This window comes from Mesitornis unicolor, unplaced genomic scaffold, assembly GCF_000695765.1.
Source record: "Mesitornis unicolor isolate BGI_N332 unplaced genomic scaffold, ASM69576v1 scaffold49931, whole genome shotgun sequence".
NCBI lineage: Eukaryota > Metazoa > Chordata > Aves > Mesitornithiformes > Mesitornithidae > Mesitornis > Mesitornis unicolor.
The window spans coordinates 6,631-32,088 of record NW_010164269.1 but is presented as its reverse complement, the minus strand read 5'-3'; the positions used below and the strand labels follow the sequence as shown (position 1 = coordinate 32,088).

At 37.3% G+C, this 25,458-nt stretch overlaps 1 protein-coding gene across 1 annotated transcript in view; it reads right to left on the bottom strand.

The window, feature by feature from the left end:
- Positions 1 to 24,788, bottom strand: part of DISP1 (dispatched homolog 1 (Drosophila)) — a 30,100-nt gene extending 5,312 nt beyond the window's left edge. Inside the window, exons 1-6 of the mRNA XM_010194239.1 lie at positions 24,283 to 24,788; positions 8,754 to 8,783; positions 5,933 to 6,056; positions 4,560 to 4,687; positions 4,035 to 4,132; positions 1,785 to 1,882 (exon numbers count right to left, since the gene is read on the bottom strand). Of these exons, the coding sequence (XP_010192541.1) occupies positions 1,785 to 1,882; positions 4,035 to 4,132; positions 4,560 to 4,687; positions 5,933 to 6,056; positions 8,754 to 8,783; positions 24,283 to 24,788 (984 nt within the window). The remainder of the gene's footprint in view (positions 1 to 1,784; positions 1,883 to 4,034; positions 4,133 to 4,559; positions 4,688 to 5,932; positions 6,057 to 8,753; positions 8,784 to 24,282) is intronic.
- Positions 24,789 to 25,458: the final 670 nt, after the last annotated feature.

Sequence of the window (25,458 nt, the reverse complement as noted above, 5' to 3'; positions counted from 1 at the left end):
TCATGGCACATCTCCAGGTTAATCCTATAAGGATATAATAGGCAAATTGGGTGGAAAGGATTCACAGAATCACAGAATCACAGAACGTTAGGGATTGGAAGGGACCTCAAAAGATCATCTAGTCCAATCCCCCTGCCGGAGCAGGAACGCCTAGATGAGGTTGCACAGGAAGGCGTCCAGGCGGGTTTTGAATGTCTCCAGAGAAGGAGACTCCACAAGATTCTATTGTCTTCTCTATATATTCAGACTCAAGATGGGACAATGAGGTTTATATGCTGTTCTTCAACACTTGCTGCAGGCCAGAAACATTCACTGGTAAAGTAACTGCTGCCAAAGATAAAGTAACATGAGCTGGCAGCTGGAAATTAGAAATTAAAATACAAAATTCAGCTCCAGATAGCTCATTAAAATACTATGTAAAACGTTAATATATTGTAGCACTGGGTTTTGTTGATGATCCAAAGGAATCGAAAAGGCCATTCTGCCGTTGCCAGACTTGGTCTGCCACTGGCAGCATTTTCATTTATTTTGGAACAAGTAAGGAGACTAAGCTGTGCAACCTGCACACATGCTGCATCTGGGGGCAGACCTGCCCAAATGGATCTACGCCGTGACAGAGAATCACAAATTCATGGTTTCAGGGAAGCAGTCTGAGATCATTTACAGTCTTTGAAGTTTATAAAATAACTGTTTATGGCTTATATGGAAAACATTCTGCAATTAGCAGGTGAAAGGAAGGGCTTTTCTCATCCAAGCAGTAAAAAATTAGAACACCTCCTATAGCAATTTCGTATATAGTGTTTACATGAAGATTTTAGGACTACCATATGCTGAACAGCTGCAGGATGGAGCCCCTAAGTGTCAGTAAAACATAGAGTTAAAGTAGTTACAAGCAGATGGGAATACAATTAACACATAAGAGGATATAGTGTTAGCTCATACTAAAGCAAATACTAGTTCGTGCTGAAATCCTGCTTATCATGAGAAAAATAATTCTGAGGCCTGCATTTCCAGAAGATACTGTCTGATTTTCCTGTCTTTGAATACAGAAAGCTTTGCTACGTATTCAACGGAATTTTGGTCCTAAACAAGTATGCATTCCAACAACAAAAATAGCTATAACCAGAGGAGAGTCTGTAGGACCAGGAGGTCACTGAACTCATCAATTTCTTCTGATAGCTGCAGTGCAAGTCAGAACCCTCTCTAGGGACTGGCTGCTAGGAGAACTTAGAAGTGGCGCATATAGCAGCACTTCATGAGTTCTAAAAAATATTAGAAGTGCTTAAAAATTGTTAGAAACTGCTAAAATTGTTTAGATATGTTATTTGTCTAAGTAAAAAAATAAAAAAATCTGAGTGATCCTCTGGCTGTCAAAAAAAACTCCACATGCTATGAGGATGCAGTCTTTTCACCTGAGGGTGAAAAAGCAAGAAAAATTGAATTATTTGCTGGGAAACAAGAATAAAAATCCGTGGAATAATATTCTATGAGGAAACACACAGACAAAGTTAAGATAGTCCTTTCTGCAAAGAAACTTCTAAAGCAACCTTCCCATTCTGGAGGGCATTAATAGCAAAACAAAATAAATTCCCCTACATAACATGCCTGTACAAATTGAAAGGTTTTTTTTTTAAAACTTTGTCTACATGCTGACTGACCATTCGAAAAGGATGTGAACAATGTGAAGTCCTTTCATACGCTATTGGATGGCAGTGGGCAGCAAAACAAACTTTCGAATACATGCTTCACGTATGCAAGTTCAATTAAATGCCATCTTTACTTACCCTCAAGTTATCTACATTGCACATCGACTTAATTGCATTCAAATTCCACAGATTCTCTCCTTCTGTTGATGTAAACACCACTCGCGAATAGCGATCACCTGAAATCACAGGAGGGGGGTTTTATAGATTATTTGGGTGTGTCTGGTATCAAAGACTGAAGCAAAATCTCATCATTCAAATGACACAGATGAAATCTTTGTCAGGTCACAGGAATCCACCTCCTTTTCAAGATGAGCTATTTATCTATAAGATTCGGTCCACATGAAAGTTTCAGTTTCCCTAAAGTGCTTACAGTAAATATGGCATCTTCAATATTATCTACCACTTAGAAGCTCTACAGACTTCTATTCAAGCAAACTATCTTCTGAAATATGACAAACAAATAAAAATCAAAAGATCTAATCAGCAAACTATGAAATTCTTGGCACAGCATAATGGCAGCACACAGATAACAGTAATCAAAAGCTGATTTAGTAAGTCATTTGGGAATATAAATAATAATTATAAAGCTGTTTCTGCAAGAACATTTTTGCTTTAGAAGCAAATGACTGCAGTGGAAGTTGTTGTGATATCCTTGAGGCCATTTTTAAGAATTCTGCATTTTAGACACATACAGCCTAAATTACAAATTAAATCACATTTATTAGAAGACAGTTTTTAAGAAAGGAAATAATTACTTAGTGGCAGTGAGATCTTTATGCATAGCTAACAAGGGGAACATATACACAAACACAAATATACAGTACTGTGTAACACAATACGGTGCTTTGGGGTAAGAAACATTATCAGGTTAATTTCAATATTCCAAAAACCTGAAGGCTAAATTTTTCTCACTGCAGTGAATATGCAGAATTTCTGCCTTTCACAAGACTGCAATGAGAAGACTCAGGGGCAGCGCTTTATGATCTCTGACCGTGCTTTAGGACCAAGGCAACTGAAATCTGCTGATCCTGGAGCAGAGAAAGAAAGATACCGGGAATGACAAATATGGGTCAAGAGGAAATCAACCCTTTTCTTTACATAACACGCTGGCAAACTTTCCCATAGAAGCACAATTCCTTCATGACTGCCACAACTGAGACTATGCAGAAACAGTAGTGGAAAGAATGAGAGTGAGACTATGCAGAAACAGCAGGCAGGATAAGAGGAGTTAATTCTGCTTCAAGCTGCAGTTAATGCTCAGTAGAGTTTTGAGTACATTTCTTTTTCCTTACACAAGGTCTGCTCAGTCTAATCTGGTTCTGCTCACAGGAGCAGAAATTACAACCTTGCTCATATCCTCTCACTTAGACGTAAGAACATACTGTAAGTTGACAAAAAAAAAAAAATAAAATAAAATCTGGGTTTCACCCTGGTTTTTACTGGTCATTGCTCTCTCAGATATATAAACAAATAATTTCACAATTATGTTTTTGTGCTCTGTTATCAGTCCTCACATATTAAAGTAGCTGCAAAAGAGCCCAGGTCATTACATGAGTAAAGGCAAGATCTACATCTGCTAATGCATGCTCTCTGCCAGAACAGGACTTATCAAAGTTCTGCAGTATGCTTTGTAAAAGCTCAATAAAGACTTCTTTGTCTTTTCTGTCCTTTAGTTTAACTTAGCTTCATAAGCCTTCGGTACTTAAAGGTGGTGTTGTTTTGGGTTGTTGTTTTTTTTTTTTTGGGGGGGGGGGTTAATTTGTTTCTTTGAGAGGAGTTTTATTTGTATTTCTTTTTTTGTGTGTGTTTCTGTGTTTCTTTTTGTGGTTTTGTGTTTCTGTTTTGTTTTTTTTCCCTAATCAAACTCCTAAATTCTGGACAAGGTATGAGTTGTGGATGTCTTTCAGGACATATACAGGAAAAGTATTTTGATTTAGGTTTTAAAGTTAAGTCGTTAATGGCACAGTTAACACACAACTTCTTCGCTAGTGTAAATTAAATGCTACCTCTGTAGGTATGAACAAAACACTGCTTTTACAATGATCAGCACTACCAATAACTAATAGCTAATAAAAACCTTTACAAGAAACAGAACCACTTAAAGGAAGCACTTTAAGGAAATACAGTTGCTTCCTTAGGAAGGACCAACAGAACACAACATTTCAGCCCAATTTCTTCAAAGACTTCTGCACACAGGAAGGAGGTGCTTATTGTGAATGTATTAAGCAAAAAATATTTTCCTAATAAGGCACATAATATACAGAAGAGCTCAGAAATCATATAACTGGCAAAAGTTTTTATCCTTCCTTACATCATTTCTCCACTTACTTGGAATATCACAGAAAAAGGTATCCTTGTGGAAGTTCCACTCTGCTTGCCTCTTCTCTCTTTCGTAGTGATCATCTGACCATCTGTCATCTTGATGACTAAAACAGAATAAACACTTTTACCTTACCTTGGCAAAAAGACTGTTAGAAGGAGTTATCCAAACAAGTCACACATCTTAATAGCTCTTAAATACGAAAAACGTATTCTTATCAGTGTGACTTTGGCATTTAGAACCTTAAACATTAATTGATTTTTTTTTGTTATTATAGATGTCAAAGGAAACTACATTGAAACCAGTACTGAAAATACCCACAATTCAAAGAGATAACTAAAATGTTACATTTCTTTTAAAGAATTGTGATGTGAAATACCTAGTTCTATATGAAAGGCTGTAAAGAATTGTAGAAGACCAGATTCAATTTTTATGTGAAAACACTAGCGATATGTACATTAACTTCATCGGAGCAAGTGCTATGTACACACAAAAAAACCCCCAACAGAATAAAATGCATTTTTAATACGTACCTTTTAGCTTGCTCATCTGCGTATTTGAAAGGATAGTTTGCAAGCGTTGCTTTGTACCCTGTGTTTTTCACCATATTGTTCCATGTGACCAACCTCTGTCCTATGGCCGTCCCTCTCGGTTCAAAACCCTAAGACAGAGCATTACAAAATACCATTAATACTTTTCATTCCTCAGCTCAAACAGGAAAGTGGAAACATGATCAAAGTGATGGATAGTTTTCATTATGAGGCATAGCTTCTCCAGGCATCTACTTTTAAAGGCAAAATGCTTTATGACAGGTCAGACAAAATAATGACCACTGTTGAGAGTGACAAGGGATTAAGAATTCTTTCACGTACTACTTCTCTCCCTGAAAAGTGGTGATGATTTAGTCTATCAAATGTTCAACTCTTCAGTTTTCAGAGCAAGGGTGTTCTACAAAGTCCCTTTCTGTATCTCATCTATCACTCTTTACTGATTAAATATGATTAAAAACCATTCAAGTGTATTTTCTCTCCTTCTCCAAGAATAAGTGAAAACTTTAAGTAATTTTCAAAGTGACTCTGAAACAATTTTAATAACTTGGCTGTTTCCAAGAAATATCCACTACATATGGATGCATATGTATGTTACTATAATATAAATAATAATAATTTATAGGAACAGTATATTTTTATTTGAGGCTAATAATTAAATATTTTCAATAAAAGTTCTGAAAGCTACTCATGGGTAAGACAGCTCATGAAAAGTAAGAAATGAGCACAGTATTTAATAGAATCCGACAAAAATTACTTTGGGTCTTTCAATATGGATACAATTTCATCCCCAGAAGGCACTTAGAATCCCCTTTCCTTTAATAGAGCCTGGCCCTTACTCTTTGAAACCTGATTTAGAACGTATGGTCTGTGTTGTACTGCGCTGTGCATCTAAAACTGGGATGAATTTACATTATTCAATGTATAACAGTCCTGTTGAAGGCCATATGAGCTTTCAATAGCAAAATGCAGAAGAGATTTAAACTAGTGGATAACACTCTCTGATGGCAACTGCATCTTTGTATCACTGTTAGCGGCTCCAATGTCAAGATTTAATACTACTTTTTTTTTTTTCCTTAATTGGAGGAATCGCATCGTTCTTTACTACCTCATTTCTTTTGTGGATTCTGTAAGCTTACTGCCAATTGCATCCCTCTGGAAACTGATTCCCAAACAGATTCACAGCACAGAGAACCTTCTTGGGCACATTAAAAGCAATTTTTTTTCCTCTGGGCCAATCTCAATTTAAGAGGAATGTATCAATTGCTGCACTTGCATCTGCTGTTCACTGCTAGCACTGAAAAAACAGCAAACCAAAAAGACTTGTTTAACAGTACAATTGATTAATATTTACCTACCAGCAACGGATCAGAGAAATCGGGAAGATCTGGAACTAATATTCCAACCAGTGCACACACCACTATTAACACAGTACACATGCCCAGGACCACCACGGGCCAGTCGGCTATCAGTGCAGCATAGCTACAGAGAGGGGCAGAGAAAAAGATGTTACAGAAAGAAAGGCTATACACAAAAATAATCCACACTTCTCTAAAGAATCACGTTGAAACACTGACCTTTTTTCTTTGTTTTACTTTCAGGAAATTAAGCTAGCTGTCTCACATCAATAGAAACCATTTGGAAACAGTTTACTTCTACTCTTTTATTAAACACAACCCCCCCCACACACACTCTCTATCAAATCTCCCTACTGAAACTTTCAATTCTCATATAGAAAAGCTTTTCATACCAGATTATTATTTTTGTCCCGGCTCTCTGACAAAAATGCAGGCTTTATCTTAGATTTCCTTTGTGCTGCTACAGTGGTGATGAACTATGGGCTACTGAAATAGACATTTCTGTTATTTAGTACACGTTCAGTATTTAAAAGACTAATTGCTTAGTCTTCTAGTATAATAAATATCCTTGGATTTTAATTCCTAGTTAAATTTAAAGAGAGCAAGAATTTTTACATACAAATCTAATTTTCATCATTTTATAAAGTATTTTTATTTTTGTTAAATTGATAGACAACTATCAAAAAATAAAATGAAACCTAGAAATGTTTATTTCTCCTCACTTCAGCAACAGCTTCCCAGTTCTCTAACTGTAAAACCAACAGCAGTGAGGAAGCTTATTGCTGACTTTCCGTAGCATGTGGAAATATAGGTATGGTCTAGGGGTGAAAGTACAGCTTTATGGAACAAGGAAGCCCAAAGCACTGGGTGTATCTCAATTTCCCATTAGGTAAACATGGAATAATTCTTACATTCTCAAACAAGAGGTTAATTAGCAAAAGCTTGAAAAGCAATCTGAAGCATAAGTTTTTATCAATGTGAATCCCAAAGGGGCAGCTTGCCAAATGAGCAATTGTACAAAGTAGAAGTGAAGTAAATGATCTAATAGAATTTCCCTATTTATAGGACTAGATGTTTTCATAAACACCAAATGTTAGATTGACTAGCTATTACAGGCGTTTGCTCTGAAGTCATAAAAATGATACCCAAAAGATTTATTTTCCTGTTCATCACTAGTGCCAGATTCATTCCTTTGACGTGTTCTCTATACTGCCATTCTCAGCTGAGCAGTTCTTAAATTGGCTCAATTCTTCAGGCACCAGCTGTAAAAGAAACTACATCCTAGGAGAAGTGTTTAACATGTTAATAAGCAATGTACAGAAGACAGTACGTGCTTGTTTACACCTGCAAATTTGTCCTGTTTCTTGTATCACATATTGAAATTCAGATAAGCAAAGCTGACCTGGGCTAGAACATCAAAAAGGACTAAACACATTATATTTTAATTTTATTTGTCCGAGCACCATTTGGCTCTGGCTCCAACCAAGTTGCCTACAGCCATCCTTGATCCCAACCCACCATAAGTGGCTAAATAGATGGCAGTAATTTTCACCCATCAAAAGGCCTTCAAATGAATTCAGTTACTTGTTATTTTCCTCTGTGAAGAGTAAGCCATGGCCCTGATTTAGATTCTAATAAGTGACCATTTGCCTGATAATATCCAAGCTCAAGAGAAAAGCACTTAGATCGATTCCTCAGTTAAGGAATCACATTCAGAAAGCACATCCTTGGATCTAAGCACATACTTTTATGATTTTCTAAATCCTGCTTTTTGATGCCTAACTAAAACTACAGTTGGTCAAAGAGCTGGACATATGGCTATGCTGATATATTATCGTTTTTTTTTTCCCCTCCAAACTATTCAAACACTAAATGATGAGTTCTCAATCACTGACTGAAATATCTTTTTTATGCCATTTTGGCTCCTGCTTTCAATCTGCTTATTAGGATAGTGACACTGGTGTAAGCTGCCTTGTACCATGAAGATGCATATAGTTTTCATGAATTTCTTTCCTTCTGCTGTTTTTCACACACCTGAAAAAGATTTGAGTTTTTTGGTGTTTTTTTTCTTCGTATTTTAAACAATTTAAACTGCTTAGAAGATACAATAATTTCGGGTTTTAGGAAGAAAAGATTGTTAGAATGACATTTCTGAACTTTTCTGTCAGGTTTTTTATCATTATTGATGATACAACCAAGCTGTTTCTCAGAACAACCCTTAACCAAAAAAGGTACTGAGTCACAGGGCTCTTACGCTTGCGAAGAAAATGTATATACACACAAAGAGAATGGCATGGACTGCAGTAAAAGAGATCATAAAATATTTGCCAAAAAGGAACACTGAAATCTGGAGAGATTTTAAAGTTCCAGTCCAGTATAGTGACTCCAAAAGCCTCTCCAAAAGACACCATTTACTGAAAGACTACTTAGGAGTACCACAAGAGTTTCACCAGCATCTGTGGCCTTATCCTCTTCCTGCTCTCCCAGAATTCACAGATGCATGGCTAGGGATGTTAAAGGGCTTGTCCCTGGCACTTCCTTTCAGTATTTACTTAGGGACCCACTGTAGATCCATTTTTCTAAGTGTTGTCTGAACTTGCTGATGCTATCTGCCTCCACGATCTCCTGTGGCAGTTTCAGAAATGCACTACCGACTGCATAAATAAATATGTTTTTAAAAATCTGTTTAAATTTGATTGCGTGCTATTTTCCTTGAACATTCCTTACTCTTGCACTGTGTGGGGAATAACAGTTTTGGCGTCCCCTTATCTACTACCTTCATAACTCTGCAAATATCATATGTGACAGTACTAAACCGTACCTTTTTGGTAACTTGAATGGTCTGGAGGGCCTGGAAGGAGGAAAAAAGAGAGTAATTGAAAGTATGTGAAATAGACATGCATGTGCCAATTTGTTTAATTCTTCCCATGCATAGATAAGCAGCTAAATTATAAAAATCAGATATTTTAGAACATGAATTATTTTAAAAGACATACAATCATATTCAATTGAGTCTTTGCAAACAAGTAATTCAGAGAATAATTACAGCTACAGACAGCTGGGTTTTCAAAAGTGGAATTTCACACAGCTGATTTTGGGGATTACTGTTTAAGAGGTTTTCTCCAGTTTTCAACAAGAGACCAAATAAACTAACACAATAAAAACTCAGTACCATTGAAAATCATGACAAAGTTTGCATATGACAGGAACGGACAACCAAAACACCACTTTCTGACATTGCAATTCACAAACATTTTTAATTGGCCTTCGTAATTCCACTACAAAAAATATTTTAGACATAAATTCTGTCTTATTATACTGCAGGAAATAGAATGACAAAAGGTATTCCATATAAATTAACTTTTCTATGCAAGTTTTTGTTATTTGTCAAAAATCTCATACAATCAACATTATTTTGATGAGGAGATTGCAAACCCAAACCCGTATCTGCTGCTGTTCGGGAAGCACTTCATGTTGTTAGCTATCCCCTTCCTCGGCAGGGAGGACGAAAGAACAAATTAAACTAGCAAAGCTAAACACTGATGCTAAGCCCTCTTTTACTCTTTATCCTCATTCATGATGTGTCTCAAGCAATATAGCACATACATATAACTATGAGGGAAGATTCCATCAAGAAACACAAAGCTAGTATTTTTATTTCCTGGAGAAATATAATTCCATTTTAGTTCAAATAAGAATCAATTAATTTAATAAGAATTGTAAAAATTGTCTGGAAATGCTCCAACCCAACAAAGAGCTGCTAAGTGGGACATGCCTGGAGGTAGTACATAGTAGTAAAAATTGCTCCTTGCAGCCATGAGGAAGTTGGAGAAAAGGAGAAGAAAAGCAGAATAACCAATCTGCAGTTGCAGTAACTCAAGGATTAATGAAGTGCAACTGACAATGATCTTGTTAAACCAGCCACAAAAATTAAGATTAAATTTATGAAAAAGTCACCAACCTTCTGACTGTACCTCAAAAAGCACAAATCTGACTTTTAGAGGTACTGAACATACTCAATTTCACAACTAATGCCAAAAACTTCTGGTACAACCACATGAACAACAGACTTATCAGCAGCTAAAAAGTACAGAAATCCAAATAAACTGATTTCTGAAATGATTTTGCATCACTAAGTTCCCTGAAGCTGAAAAGAAGTTGCGGCAGGCTCCAGGGACTTCTCACCATCCTATCTACCACCTCAACCACAAAATCAACCTTTCCCAGCTAAGGCTTGACGAGACAGTAAGGAAGCAGGTACTGAAGACAGGTCTCACTAAACTGCAATCTGAAGTTAGTAGTAGCAGGAGTTTGTATGAAGAGAAATGCTAAAACAGACAAACCCTTTCATGGACTAATTGAGCTGCAAAGCAGAGTGTAAACTGCAAGTGTGCTTCTGTGCCTACATGAAAACGAGGACAAAGCAACGGAGTGAGGTATAGCAGATTTTTGTAATTGCAGCATACACTCTCTGGTTTACAGATCAGAGAGAAATATATACAGACATATCTACTGTTAATGTGGTGACTCAAAACATGATTTTCTAGCTTTTATTTGTAAAGATCTGAATTTCCATGTATGCTCTGTCACTTGTGAAAGCAAGTGCCATTTTCACCTGGGTCATAAAGGACCTTACCATGAGCAACACCTCCATACAAGTATTTGGCACAACCAACAGTCACCCACGGACAACAACTAGTACAGGCTGTTGTAATTATGCTGACTTGTCTAAAGGTTTATATGACAATTCCAGTTTATATTGCCAGACAAAATTGCCTTCTGCATCCTGAGCCTCTGTCAACTTTAATACCCACTTTTATAACAAAGTTAATCTACGAGGCTGAAGAAGCAAGCAGGTGTTCTAGTTGAGAATCAACTCAATGTTTTCCTCTGCAAGGGCTGTGTGCTGCTCTCCACATCACCACACCACACTGTACGATCATTACCGTGAACTCCATGATCCTGTAAAGGTTTAGCTGGTTCATCCGCAGAGTCATGTCCACATCACTATGCACTCCTCCCCAAATACAAGGGCTTGCTTGGACAGTGAGGTACAGAACCTCATCCGAGGTCCTCAAAAAGACAAACATTTGTTGGGAAGGACCAACGTGTAATTGATAATGTTCTGGGGGTGATGCAGGCACTCTCTCAATGTATCTTCTTGTACATTCACCTTTTCCACAGCTCTCCCAGCCCCTTCTGCATGCAAAATCTTAGTAGATGTGCACATTTTAAATCTCTCTCTTCAAACTTTAACCCGTCTTTCATATATGTCTCTGTAACTATATGTTAAAACAGATTTTCTTAACAGAATGTAAAATTTGTTTAGATAGAACTTTCAAAAATTAACTGAGGCTAATCTGGTTTACACAAAAAAAACCCCAACATGACCCTTTCCTTGTCCTCCTTTCCCATCAAAACCAAACTACATTTCCCTCTGTTTCCTCCACCTGCAAAATATATTCAGTGCTGAGCAAATGATGATGATTAGGTTCTTCAAAGTTAGGGAGGGTTAAAGGTCACACCTGCTATCAAACTGTTGTGTTTCGAAAAGCATTCATTAAAAAAACCTGTGTACACAGAGGTGAATTCCAGCAGTGTAACCAATCCCTTGCAGCTGTTGTGATGACTCTATTATATTGGTCAATAGGAAAAGTTATCCCTGAAAACTATGCCCAAAAAATTCTTTAGTTATGCTCTAAAATGCAGAAATGCATGGCAAAATCAGATCTTCCCCACTTAATTAATGCTGCTGTGTCTAATTTTTGAAGTATTATGCTTTCATTCAGCCAGTTTAAATAACACCACTAACCTCCAAAAAAAGTCTAGACATGAAAAAAATCCTCATCAGTTTTCATGAGAAAGAAACGGTGAATTCCATTCTTTTGCTGGGACCAAAGCCAAGTTGATGCGTGTATTAAATTACTTCTGTACTTCGTTCTCACAAGTCTGATAGCGGGAAGTGACAATCACAGTTGTTTATGACAGGACTAGCACAACTAAGTTATTACAAAAATTACAGTCACTGATTAAAATCTAATACATATTATGTACCAAAGGGGCAGAAGGGAAGGCGGAAGAAAAGGATAAGCTCTATGCTACTGCAAGTCTTGGCCCCTGTTCAACAGATGCTTTGCTTCATCCTGTCCTTTCCTAATGGCAAGTTCAGACTGAGCATCATACAAACTACATAAAAAAAGATAGAGATTAGTTAAAATCTCCAAGCATTTCTGGACATGAAATGTATTTGGTTGACCAGCATCCTTCAATGCAACACAGTAAAAAGGAGTGGTGTTTTTGAAAAAGTATTGCTAGAACAACCGAAAGTTTATTGTGGGAAGTAACAAAATTATCAGGAGGATGGATCCAGGCACGGGTTTGCACTGGATTGCTACAGCTCTAATATTCACTTCTCCAGCCTAAATTAGCACTTAACCTCAGCATTTCTACCACTATTTGAACAGTGAGGTAACAGGTAACATTTGTGCCTTTGTGTACATACTAACTTGAACAGGGGCAGTGCAAACATATTAAAAAAATACTATAGCTTTAGGTATTTTACAGTCTGGCTTCCTGTAGGGGAACGAGCCATGCCCCTCGGCCATGTCCTGCCTCTAGGTTCTCAATGAAGCCATCCCTTAGCAAATCCATGGTCAGTGATGTTTGAATATGAACACTGACAGCCAACCATCATTTCAGGGCTGAAACCCAGGTGTGAGTGTACCATAGAAATGGTCACTGACAGAAACTTGCCCAATTTTCCAAATAATCATTCAGAGAAAACTAACTGGTCGGATGGCTGGCCGCCTCCATTTTGGCGCTGAGCTCCACAAAATTTTGGAATGAAATGTATAGTTTACAGCTATTTATCATAAAGCAGTTGTTACAGGGCTGTAAATGATCACCAATATTACTGCAGATAACACAGCAGCAGAAGCAAAATAATTGCTCCTACAGAATGGGATCCAGAATAAATGAAAATTGTAGACATTGCAGTAGATCTGTAACACCTTCAGCTTCTGGCAGTACAAACACCGACTGTTTCACATAATCTTAATTCTACTTTCCTCATGCAGGTATTCACAAAAGGGATGTATTATTTCTCCTGATACAAATAACATCACATCCATAAAAACACATAGCATATTTGTGATATAGTGTACACTTTAGGACACAAACGACATCTTCTTTCTGAAGCACCTTTAATACCACAGGTGTCTAAACACAGCAATAACAAAAAATTAATTATTTATAAGCCAACAGCAGGAAAACTTATTTTGTACTCTTGTACTCTTATTTTGTACTTTTTGTACTTAAAGATTCACTTGAGTAAAAAACCTCACATTATAATAAATAGCTGTGCTTACTGAAAAAAAAAATCAATATAAAGACTCCCCTGTTCAAGGATTATGAGGTGTTTAACCTCAATGCTTTACTTTGCCAGAGGGAAGCCATTCCCTTTGTTGGTAGATCTGGTTACAAGAAGTGATAAAGCATAGCTTTTTGTCATTATTACACTCAAGATTAAGCTAAATCCCTGCAGGATAGAATGAGATATGCATCATATTGTACACCTTCCTTTAGAACACACAATACAAACCAAATCCCGGCAAAGGAAGAAAATCCTCATGTTTTCAGAATGCTATTGACCCATGAGAACAATCTGGATTGCTCTTGAATATCAAGCTGGCTTTTGCTGCTGTATCAGGTGTAACACCTATGTGCTTTATCATTTTAACAATCGCTACAATCACTCAGACAAGAAATCCATCAGATTAAGTTGCCAGAAAACTCTGTACAAGCCTCCCAATTTAATTTTCTGCTATGATGTATAGAGTTTTCCTTGCTTCTAATCATGAACTCTCTCTAGATGTTTTTTAAACATGTAATGTTTATTGTATTTATCTGCCCTTCACTTTACTTATTTACATGAATAAAGGAAGGACAACCCACAGCAGAAAGATGTTGTAAAGATGACAGAATTCAGTTTTCTGATAAGTTGCTTTTTTAAGGTTTTACTGAAAGCAAGAAAAACAGAAATAATTTTCCTGTTCTCTCCCACATAAAATGTCAAGGAACAACCCAAAAGGATTTTATTTCTTTATCTCTATATTATTAGGGTGAGATGATCTGAAACCAACTGCTATTTCATCCCATTAAAAAGTGTGAAATCTCAATGTTGTAGATTTACTTAACGTTATACTTAAGAATTATTTCTGCTAAGACTATTCTTATGCTTAAAATTAAGCAAAATTAAAGTTTTTGTAGTAGAGAGATCAAAATCATTCTGCTATTTGGCAACCGTGTTACAGATGTCAATTCACACATTTATAGTTGAGATACCAAGATTTATAAGGGTTCTTGTCTGCTCTTTTATTCTTACCTACCTCTTCAGTTACAACTGAGAATCTGCTCTATATTCACAGAAAGTGTGAGCAAATAACATTCCCTTTCTGCAAGAAGAGCAATTGTAAGGAAAGCACGAAGAATAAAAACATTGTCTGAGTGATTTTTGCTCTATTTGATTTAAACTTCGCATAAAAGTGTATGCTTTACTGACCCACAGCATGCACACTGTGTTAAAACAGATTCCTTGAACAACAGTGGCAAACCCTCTATACTTAATTAAGCCAAGGTTTTGCTCACTTTCTGCTATTAAAACAATATTAAAATTTACTAACCTACTTTGAAAAAGTAACAGGTACTTTTGACATCCCCCAATCACAAACTTGCAGCACATGCTAGCATATTACAGGAAAAGATGTTTCTGTCAGGTCAACAGAGATGGGAAAAGGTCCATGCAATCACATTAACATCCTATATGTATGTATTTTCATTTGGAAGTTATTTTTGTAAGTTTAGTATCAGGGCTAGAAGGCAAGTCCTATGAAGAGCAGCTAAGGATTTGGGCTTGTCTAGTTTGGAGAAAAGGAGGCTGAGGGATGAGCTCATTGCTCTCTACAGCTTCCTGAGGAGGGGGAGTGGAGAGGGAGGCATTTGGACAATCCCATAACAACACGCTTTAACTTGGTCTGCCCTGAATTGGTCAGGCAGTCATGCTAGATGATCGCTGTAGGCCCCTGCCAACTGACATAGTCTGTTCTATACCAGTATGATTCATTATATGCTAAAACCAAAACTTCTATAAATGTATAACATACAGACGACTTGAAATTGAAATGCTCCTGTAAACAACTCCAAGATCTGGGGTTGTTGGGGTTTTTTTCCCTCACGCCTTTTCCTTGCTGCTCCATATGGATGGTATACATGCAGAAGCCCAGTACTCACTTATACAATGTCTTTGGTTTAAGGTTCCTTAGAAACTCATTTTTGCAATACTGACTTCTAATGCCTTCCCTCTTTCATCTTCAACAACTGACTAAACATTATCAACTACTAGGAAAGGTGGCTTTTTTCCTTAATAGCATCTACTTGGTTCCCTTGTCTTGAACAGGAAGGAAATAATCTCCTCTGTAGGAAAATCTGACAGTGTATAAAGCAGCCAAGTAATATACACCCTAAAAATATTTTTCCTATATTCTTCTTTTTCCCTAAACTTTAGTATAATGAGTGCAGTCACTTTTAAACACAGTTCTCAAATTGTCAATAAGAAAATTGCCATCAAACATACTTAAAATGGATTGTCCCAGCTTTAAATGGCAAAGTTCATACATAATTTAAGGTATAATCTTCTTCAAAACGTTTAATTGAAGCTATACGTATATTCCTTTAACTTCTGAAGCACTAAGAGCAGGACCACATATAGTACTGCTTGGCAAATCAAACAAAAGTTCTGAACTATTCAAGACAATAAAAAAGGCTTAGGAAAAAACCACCATGAATCATTATTTGAAAACAAGCCAACAGCTAATTTGGAGCAGACTAATATTATTTCAAGATCCTTCATAAGTCTAAAACCATTAGTCTTTTTTCTTTTCTCAGTAATTACAGCGAAATTAATAGATATGTTCTGGGATTTAAATGATGACTAGAGTAGTTTTCAGCATTTTTACTGGCAAAAAGTTCCTTCTTTAAAAATATTTTATTTCAAAGTTGTTTTTATTACACTTCCCAGTTGAATGGAGCAACGCAAGGTCATGGTCACATCTTGTATTTCTCTGACAGACAGGAAATTAACACGACCCAAGAAATCACAACATACACACAAGAAAAACTTCATTCCATAATACCAAAGGGAATGAAAGAGTTGTACAAGAGCACCTATTTTTATCAAGGTATTCCTCCACAAAGGCTGAAATCCATGTTCTTACAGGCACTGATGACTGACATTAAGCATTTAAGTTTGATTCTGAAGCAAGGAGACTTCAGACTGTCATACATCACACTTCAGCAGGTACACGCTTCAGTCTGCCTTCCTGCACAGATCTAAGAATTTGTGAACACAAGGCCCTGGGGGGGGTCATTTTGCTCTCAGAAAACCTCCTCTGATCAGAGAGCTTTTGTCCCCTGACAATTTATCAAAAATATTAGATGGACAATTGGGACAAATGCTAGTTTTTATCTTTTCACACATTTAATCGCTTGCAGCAAATTAAAATACTGTTACTTAAGCAATTTTGTTCTAAATTTAGTGAAGTATTTCACTCTGAACATACATTTCGGTGTCGAGCCGCTGTTTCAATGTCTGAATTTAGTCACTAAAAATGTCACAATTTTTAAATTATATGACAAGTGTATATTCAACACAGTTAAAAGATTTAAAAGGATTCAGTAAGTAATTACACAAGGAAGGCTCTTCAGCTTATGCTTACATAGATGAAAAACTGTACATATATAGAGACATCACCATCTGTACCTCCTGAAATTAAATTAGTTTTGTTTGCTCAGTAAGAAGCAAAGAAAGGAATATTTATTGAACATTTAAAAGTTTCCAATATTGTAGCTAAGACCCCCAAAAAGCACTGCAAGATCAGACAGACTATAAACCAGATTTAATCATAACTGTTCAGCAAAAAGTAAGCAAAAGCCCATCCACTTCACTGAACGAATTAAACATGCTACAAACTGGAAATGTAACATGAGAATTTTGCAGAAAGACATCCTGTTAACATCACAGAAAATACTGGAAAAGTGGGAGAAGTGATGCATGTAAGCTTTTCTAGTCCAGTACATCCACCTATTTATAATTTCATTTTAAAATCTCAACTAATTTCCAAATAGAGCTGCCACGTTTTCTGTAATATGACTGGGATTTCTACCTGTAACTTCCCTTACCTGAACTGACATGCTAGTGGTACCATCTCACTTCTGTTTTGGATTGATAGTCAAAGAGATTTCTTTATTCAGCAGATATCCTGGGCAGAAATGTCACAGCAATCATAGTGCAGCAAAATTAATGCCAAATTGCTCAGGTGCCCTTTGTATTTCCCTCTTGCATTGTGTCTGGGTTTTTTTGATTTACTGTTCAAGCACTGCTGACTACTTAAAAGCCTGCACATCAATTATTACCTGCTAGGAGATGAAGACAAGATTGAAGCATCATCAGAAAGGAAGGACAAGTGGATTTTGGAAGGAGACAGAAATAATTATAGCAACTTACAAAGAGCTTTCCAAAGTCGATGTTCTTCATTCGGCACTTTCCCCCCATCATAAGGAAGACTTCTAAGAACTAGGAACACCCAAATCTTTCAAATCTCATTTCTTTAAGAGTGCTGAAAATCACGTCATTGGCCCCACACTGTTCAGACTTTTGCTCTTTATTGTCTAGTGTTGTTTTGTTTCACATTTGAATCTTATCACAACTTACTATTAAATTAAAAGTGCATGAGAACAGTTACACACAGTCAAAGCATTCCAACAAACTGCCACGAGTTTGTTTTTTTTCTAAATACGTGTACGTAAATGCTCAGTTTTTAAATATGTCTCAAAAACCACACCAATTAGACCTTTTCAGGAATGAACACAGGTGATGCTGTTTTTCCAGCCAATTTAGCACAAAAGAAAGGACCCGTGTTTCTTACCATTTCCCTCACATTACCAGCTTTATGCCTTCTCAAGACTGCAGTTCAAAGGCCCAGCAGATTGCTGCGTAAGTACCAGTTCTTCTGTTGTTCGAGGAAAGGTGAGGGATACAGGGCACAGGAAATTCATCTTCATGCACACCCAGAACCTGAAGTTTGTAAGTGACAGTGACAGAAGGTCAAAATAGGGCCAGGCTGGTACTCAGCTGAACTCAGACCAGAGCAGGAACCTTCCAAGACTCTTTTTCCTACTGCAAAAATGCTTGCTTCAAAGCAATTTGAAGTCTAGAAAAATACTAATGCTTAATACAATTAAAAGCCTGCAAAAAAACCCCTCAAATGCCTAATGAATAAAAGTGGTTTTTTTTAAATGCACTTAATATTTTTCTATGCATGTTATTTTTAATTTGGTCGGCCAGTGAACTACAAATGGCATTTTTGATTCGTACTCCAGTCCCTGCAGATCAGCCCTTTGCTTTCAGCTCTGTGCAAGACTAATAGAAAGCGCAGCACGTTGTTTGTGTAGCTGAGAATGCACAATAATTATAATGGGAGGAGTAAATAAATTAGTAAAACCAGAATAAACCTCTTAGTTAGGGATAATCTAAGGCCAAAAGTAAAAATTAGTAAATTGAGTAAAAATAAGAAAGCACAGCTCAGACTACTGACTGCCACGAAAAACTGTTTCAGAGAAAGAGGAAGAACCAGCTTGGTTGCAAGGAAAGCTCTTCCTCCACACGTGCGCACCAGAGAAACCCACATTTGGACTCAGATTCAGAACGATGCACGAGATTGCTGCACGTTCCCTTTCCTTTCCTCAGCTACATCAAAATCCCCAAGTATGCCACCAGGCTGTTAATACTAATGTTAATGTTAAAAGGGAACATCGAGTTTGTGGTTCCCATGTGTCTCCACAGCCTCTTCGCTCTGGGAAAGCACTGGATGAAGAATTCCTATTTTAGCATGGAATAAATGGCTTAAATGAGCAAAGAGCCAGACTTTGTGCTGTTTCCATACAAATTACCAACACGCAGAAACTCCTGGTCTACAGCACAAACCAAGGTATTTGCAACATCCTGCACAATGAATTAAATGATGGTAACAGTTACCACAGTTAATAAAGTTCCAGGAATAACCTTCAAAAATCTGACTTAAAGGATTTTTTTAAAGATACCTATTTCTGATCAATCTTCCTAGGGGAAGGGAGTAGGTCTCTCTATGAATCTATAACACCATATATACATATGTAATTTGTACAAAAGACATTAGTACACATTTCATATAAACAGCAAAACCAAAAGTGCCCTTTAATGCATCACACACAGCAGAAGCTAACAATTAAAAATGGAAAATATTTAGACAGGTGAAAAATACTTTGTTTAAGTAACTCCATGTAGGAGTTCTTGTGAACAGCTAACATTGCTGAAATGAGACTACTTGAAAATATTGTATATACATGTATATGTATAATCAGCTCTGCAAGCCTCGCAGAATGTACTAGATAACGATTATCCTTTTCCTGGAATCAAGCAGGGAGCTGTTTCATAACAAAGTCCTGTTATTAAGATTGGTATTTGGCAAACATTCCCCTGCTTTTTGAAAAAACAAAAGCTTTTTATTCCTTTCTGGTTCTAATCTTAATGTCAAGTAACTAAGGAACTAATGTCAAGTAACTAAGGAAAACATAAAATGGATAAGAGGCAGCTAAAATGTTCTATCCTCACCTCACAGCTTTTTCATTTTTATAATCTCCTTTTTAAGGTATTAATTAAAGTGTAAGTACTGAAGTATATCTGCAATACTGTTTAAGCAGTGTGTGGCACAAAATTCTCTGAGATACAGCAGAACTCACAATCCCAGAACTGTCACATGAATCTCCAATGCCAAAACAGTCCAAAAGCAGCCTTAAATCTAACTGAAAGGAAGAGCTACAATAACTCTGAAGGTATTAACACTTTACTAGTTTCCTGACTCCGGAGAACTACATTTTTTCCCTTGCCTAGATTGTAAATTGGTCTCACAAGCAAAAAATGTTAATCCAGCAACACAAACTAAGGAAGCCGGGGAGCTAAAACCTCCAAAATAGGCTGGTGGATGATGAGGAACAGTTTATACGTATTCCAAAATCTTTAATTTTAACCAAACTAATGACCCTGTGAGGCTCAAAACTGACTTTATTTTCATGTTCTAGCTTGAGATGACTGCATGACCATGGAGAGATCATCCCACGTCTTTTTATTGTCTTTTTATCAGAGATAACTCAGATGCTTTTCAGAGAAGTTCTCCTTACTTATCTGCTTCAGCCAAAAGCATTAGCTGTGTAGTCTTGAAATGTAAATAATTTTAGGTGATACAGACCAGGTCTACTCCGAGCAAAGAGTACTTGTTTGAGTTTAATGGTTCAAAGTTGCAGAAGTGCAAGCAGTACACACACCAGCAGTTTGGAGTTGTTCCCTTATCAGCACCACCAGTGGCACTTTCAGAGCTTCCTGACCTCTTCTCCCCTACCTTCTGTCTCTAAGTTGATACATCTACTTAATGCCAAAGAAAGACTCCAAGAGATCTGGCATGAAGATGAGCAAGGATACAGGTAGCTTTTAACTGACGTTTTCCCATTAAAAAGTTAACCTACAAGTCTGAGAGAAGCAATTAAATTTTGTAGCAGACACAAGAGCCGTGCACAGCACTTGTTACCCCATGCTTCCCGCAACCCTGAGACTTACTGAGTGATCTCTGCTCACTCTTCCTCTTCTGCTCCCATTTACATGCATACATTCCTATATAAATAGTAGATTTTGAAAAATACCAGGAACGATTTAAAGAGTTTTCTGGTTTTACTTTTCTTTACCATAGTGTTCAGTTCTGCTACAATATGCAATCCTTCATTATTTAGTCTTTCCTTGATCCCACTAAACATGCTGCTGGGCTGCATAGTTTTACTATTCCCTAGTGACTCCTAACTCGATGCTTCCAGTTGTCAAGCATCAGTCTTCACGCTGCTTCCACTTCTGCAGAATAAAAGCCTTAGGAAAAAAACCTTCCAACAGTACCTGAAAAGGAGAACTAATCACACCACGCTCCAAAACAGGTAAGTTTAGATAACATTTGTCAGAAAGCAAATCAAGTTCCTGGACAACTGCATTTTGATATGGAGAGACAGATGTAATTTCTCAGGGAGCATCTGTGCGGTCAAGATACTATGACCACTAAAAAAAAGAGGTACAAATATGTTTGACTGAATTACATCTTAAATATGTGCACAAACTAACACAAAAAAACTTTGCTGAAGACCTTCCAACCTCAGAAAAACATCTAAAAATCATCAGAATCCTTACAACCAACAGTTGACGTATTTTTAGACCTATTTCTACTCGTAGAATAGAATTTTTTGCCACAATCGTGTTGCAAACCACCAACCACTAAAACTATTTTGGTTTATGCGACAAGCCTTTTTCACCGATCTAAACCAGTTGCCCAGACACTCAAGTTATGACGTAGAGATGACATTTCCATGTAATTTAGTTTAAACTTCAAAGCTGAATACACTACAAAATTCCAGATCCAGCCAGCTTTAAGAGGATAGGACAAGTAGGGCATTATTTCAATCTGTCTTCTTTATACACTCCAATCTGCAATGATATACCAGAGCCACATTCCTTTACTATTAGGTCACTGACAAATGTTAGGCCTTGGGCTTCAAAACCTGACAAAACCTGTTGTGCTGAAACAATTGGTTACCTGCCCAGAGCTGTATGCATTAGCAATACAGTTTGCAAAAAGTGTTAACCCCCCTCTATCTAATCACATCTTCTTCCTCCCTCTTAAACTTAGAACTGCAACAATATTTGAATGCATTTTTTCAAAATAGAAAGAACCAAAATGAAAGTTAGTTTGGCTAGACGCTGAATTTAATGTACTGTATGAGAATTTGCATTTTAAATAATCCTGTTAAAACATGCACATGTTATAAAGCTGGATGATTTCCAATTAGCCTTTTAAGAAAAATACCTGGAGAAGTCATCTGTTGTGCAGATTATAGGCTCAAAATGTAATAAAATTAGAGTGTGGAACAAAGATCACATAAAAATATCACACACCAAAGCGTTACTCTTCTGTGCACAGAAAGTTACCTGAGCATGTACAAAATGGATACTTTTATGGTCTGTTCTCTTTAGCACTGCAGAGTAAACACCAGTGAGATGAGCCAGTTTGCAGCTTCCTGAGCACGCACCCATCCAGCTGCAAGGCTGCATCCAGTTGCTCCCTTTTTTACTACCTACGAACGTCTTCATTGACAAAGGCCTCTCAGCATGATAAACTAAATTCATGATGCAACAGGAGACACATTTAGACAAACCTTGTAGACTATTCAGAGAGAAAATAAGTCTTTGGTTCCATGCTAAACACACAAGTGATACAGTCTGACATATGCATTTTCCATTAATGCAGCCACAGCCAGCTTAAGGAATTAAAACGTATACAAAAGTCCAGCTTCCTCAGCATGGCATGGGACTCAAGTCCTATTTACTCCATGTTTAGAGTTAAAAGAACAGGTAACAGCAAGCAGAAGCTGGACTCTTTGGTTGATTTGCTGACCTACGGGCATATGGCAAGTATCTTGTCACTGAGAAAATTCAGTTGCCTTACCTAGAAGTAAGTCCAGAAATTAATCAGTAACCACTTGATAGGGATATGTAGAGCATGCTAATGCATGTATTTCAGTTAATAAGTACAACTTCTTTAAAGGTCAGATTGTAACCTTATTTTGTCTACTCAGATGAGCATTTATCATAAATCATTATTCATGTACATTTATGTACAAGTGTACACCATGGTGAGGAAGCACAACATGAATCATCTTGGCTCAAGATCCTAATCAGACCAGTTCAAACAATGTCTTGGAAGAATCTGGAAGAACTTTTCACTGTTTTCCTAGACTAAGAACAGGAACACAGGTTATGGATCACACTAGTTCCCTTCCTAAAGGCTATGCAATACAGATGAAGTTGAACATTTCTGCTGCACAGGGAGAAAAACAGTGAAATCAGTGCACCCATTTTGACATTTTGAAAAGTATGAGTGACCGATTCAGGCTCAATCTCCTGCATACCTTTGCACACAAGATTATGTGAAAGTTTTCATCTTCACTTAACATTTAAACAAGTATGGGGCGGAAAAAACATGTCTGATTTCAAGCAGTTCCAACAACTAAGATTTTTCCCATTTGTAAGAGGAGTAACTGTCAGCTGAAAGCTGATCTGCACTTTGTATTATTATCCTTATTTTCATCTGCTTTCACCTTAAGGAAAAAAGTTTTATTCACTTTGACTTTTCCCACATTACATATTTGTCCTGATCTGATCTCAGAAGTTTAAAATTTGTTTTTCACACATTTCACCAAGTCAAAATCATTGTAACTGACCAAGAAATACTTGCAGCTCCAAGTTTTATATCGAGGAAGCAGATGTTGGATGACAGGGAGAAGGGTAGCTTTTATTACCTCAGTGAAAACTCATTGTTTAGTTCAATTGCAACTCAGAAAAAAACCCAAAACAAACCTTGTATAACAGCTTTGAAGTGTCTTAGTGTAATGGGACATTTGATTTTCAGAAATTGCCTCCTGGACTGACTGATTTTGCCCAGGATCAGGAGGTTGTAGAAGATTTCTCTTGTGTCTGTTGCTCCTTGTAGCTGAGACTACTGTTGCTGGAACTCCAAAGCTAACAAAGAAGCAAACTTGTATGATGTGGAGCATAGAAAGGATTAAAGTCTGGGACAATCCAAAATTTCTCAATCCTATCACAACTTTGAAGTTTAGCAGATACATACACTGGAAGGCATGGGGGCAACTCACTGAGCCAGTTGGTCTGACAAAGAAAAAACAGCCTGTGTATTTATGAACAGAACTGTTGAAAGTATTTTTCAATGCAACTTCTTAAGGAAATACGAGGTCTGATTAGACTATACAGACATACCAGTTCTTTCAGCTCTGCCTTAGCTATCTCTGTATTGGTTTGCTTGACACAATGTTGGTGGTACAACTTGTCTCATAAAAGAGTTAATGAGCTTCCAAACAGTCCTCAAGAAGAAGAAAAAAACAGCTTCCCCTCCTCTCCCCCCAAAAGACCTAATTCACTTCAGGAATATTCATGTAGCACAGCAAAACTTGTTTCCCGACTTGGTTTCTTATGGAGGAAAAGGGCAAAAAAAAAAAGTAAGTTGGTAATGCATCAAAGATTAACATGTAAAAGTACTGGGAAAGAAATTTGGTTCCTCTTCCTTTTTGGGTTTCTGCTTTTCCAAGAAAATGAAATAGTTACTGAAAAGGTTACCAATACTGAGAACTAACGAACAGTGCAATCTGCTTACCTTATCCTGGCTATATGTTGCTGCACAGGCTGATGCTGAAAATGGTCAGGCCACTGATGGTGAAGGCAAAAGGACGGGGAGGGCTGAAGACAGCAGGTGGGCTGATACATGGGGGTGTGTTTTTGGCAAATAGATGCAGAATACTCAGTATGCGGCTGCATGCAGCACGAAGTCATAGGAGATGGTGCTGAGCTGCTAACCACCGAGTGACATTCTTGCTTGTTATTATGGCTACTTAAAGAGTGATGGTATGGACAAGGGTGGCAGCATTGTGACAACACCTGCTGAGTTCTTTGGTTGTCTAAAGGCAGAAAGGACGGTTTGATTGTACCATTAAGTTGCAGGCAGCCATTTGGACTCGCTTTTGTTCTTGGTGTTTCCTTGGATGGGAGTTGCAGGGCTGCGACATCGCCGTCATTAGGTGCGACGATACCTGGGCCAGTAGCATTTGACAGGATGCTGCCGTTGCTCAGAACCATGGAGTCACTGACGTTGCTCATAGCCATGCTCCAAGTTCCTGATGGATACGCAGTGTTCCTGAAGAAACAAATAAAGCAAAGTTTACAGAGCCGCAGTGGTTTTAGATGCTCAAAAACTTTAAATTAGAATAAGTGAAGTTCCTTTCTCATCTTCCTACCACAGGAAAACAGAAAGGAGTCATACACACACTGTCAGCAGTGTTCTGAACTTGTTCACCAAAAAATTAAGAGTGAAGTTACCCTCTGTGACTAAACCAAAATACAAGTCAAACAAATAGACATTTCTCAGTCTCTGGGTCACAGCTAACAAGTAATGGTTGAGATGCACGGGAACAAAATAATTTCACACAAGACTAAGTAACAGCTATTTACGAAAGCAGATTTTGGGGATAATCTGTGTAACCATCCACACCTTGCATGACAATTTGTGTGCTTTGAAAGCCAGCAGGAGACAGAACCAGAGAGTAGAGATCGTTTAATAATTATTAACATGCTGCTGTCAATAACCTCCTTTCATATCCCAAATTTTTATTGAAAGCGAGGCATATAGTTGTATTTTTTAAGAAATTCTTTTAAAATGCCTTATTTAAATACATCAAGCCACTTCAGCAGACATCTGTCAAAATTTCTGAATGGTGGATTCTAAGACAGAATACAAGCACATGTTTTTTCCATGCTTAAAAAAGACATAATCTGA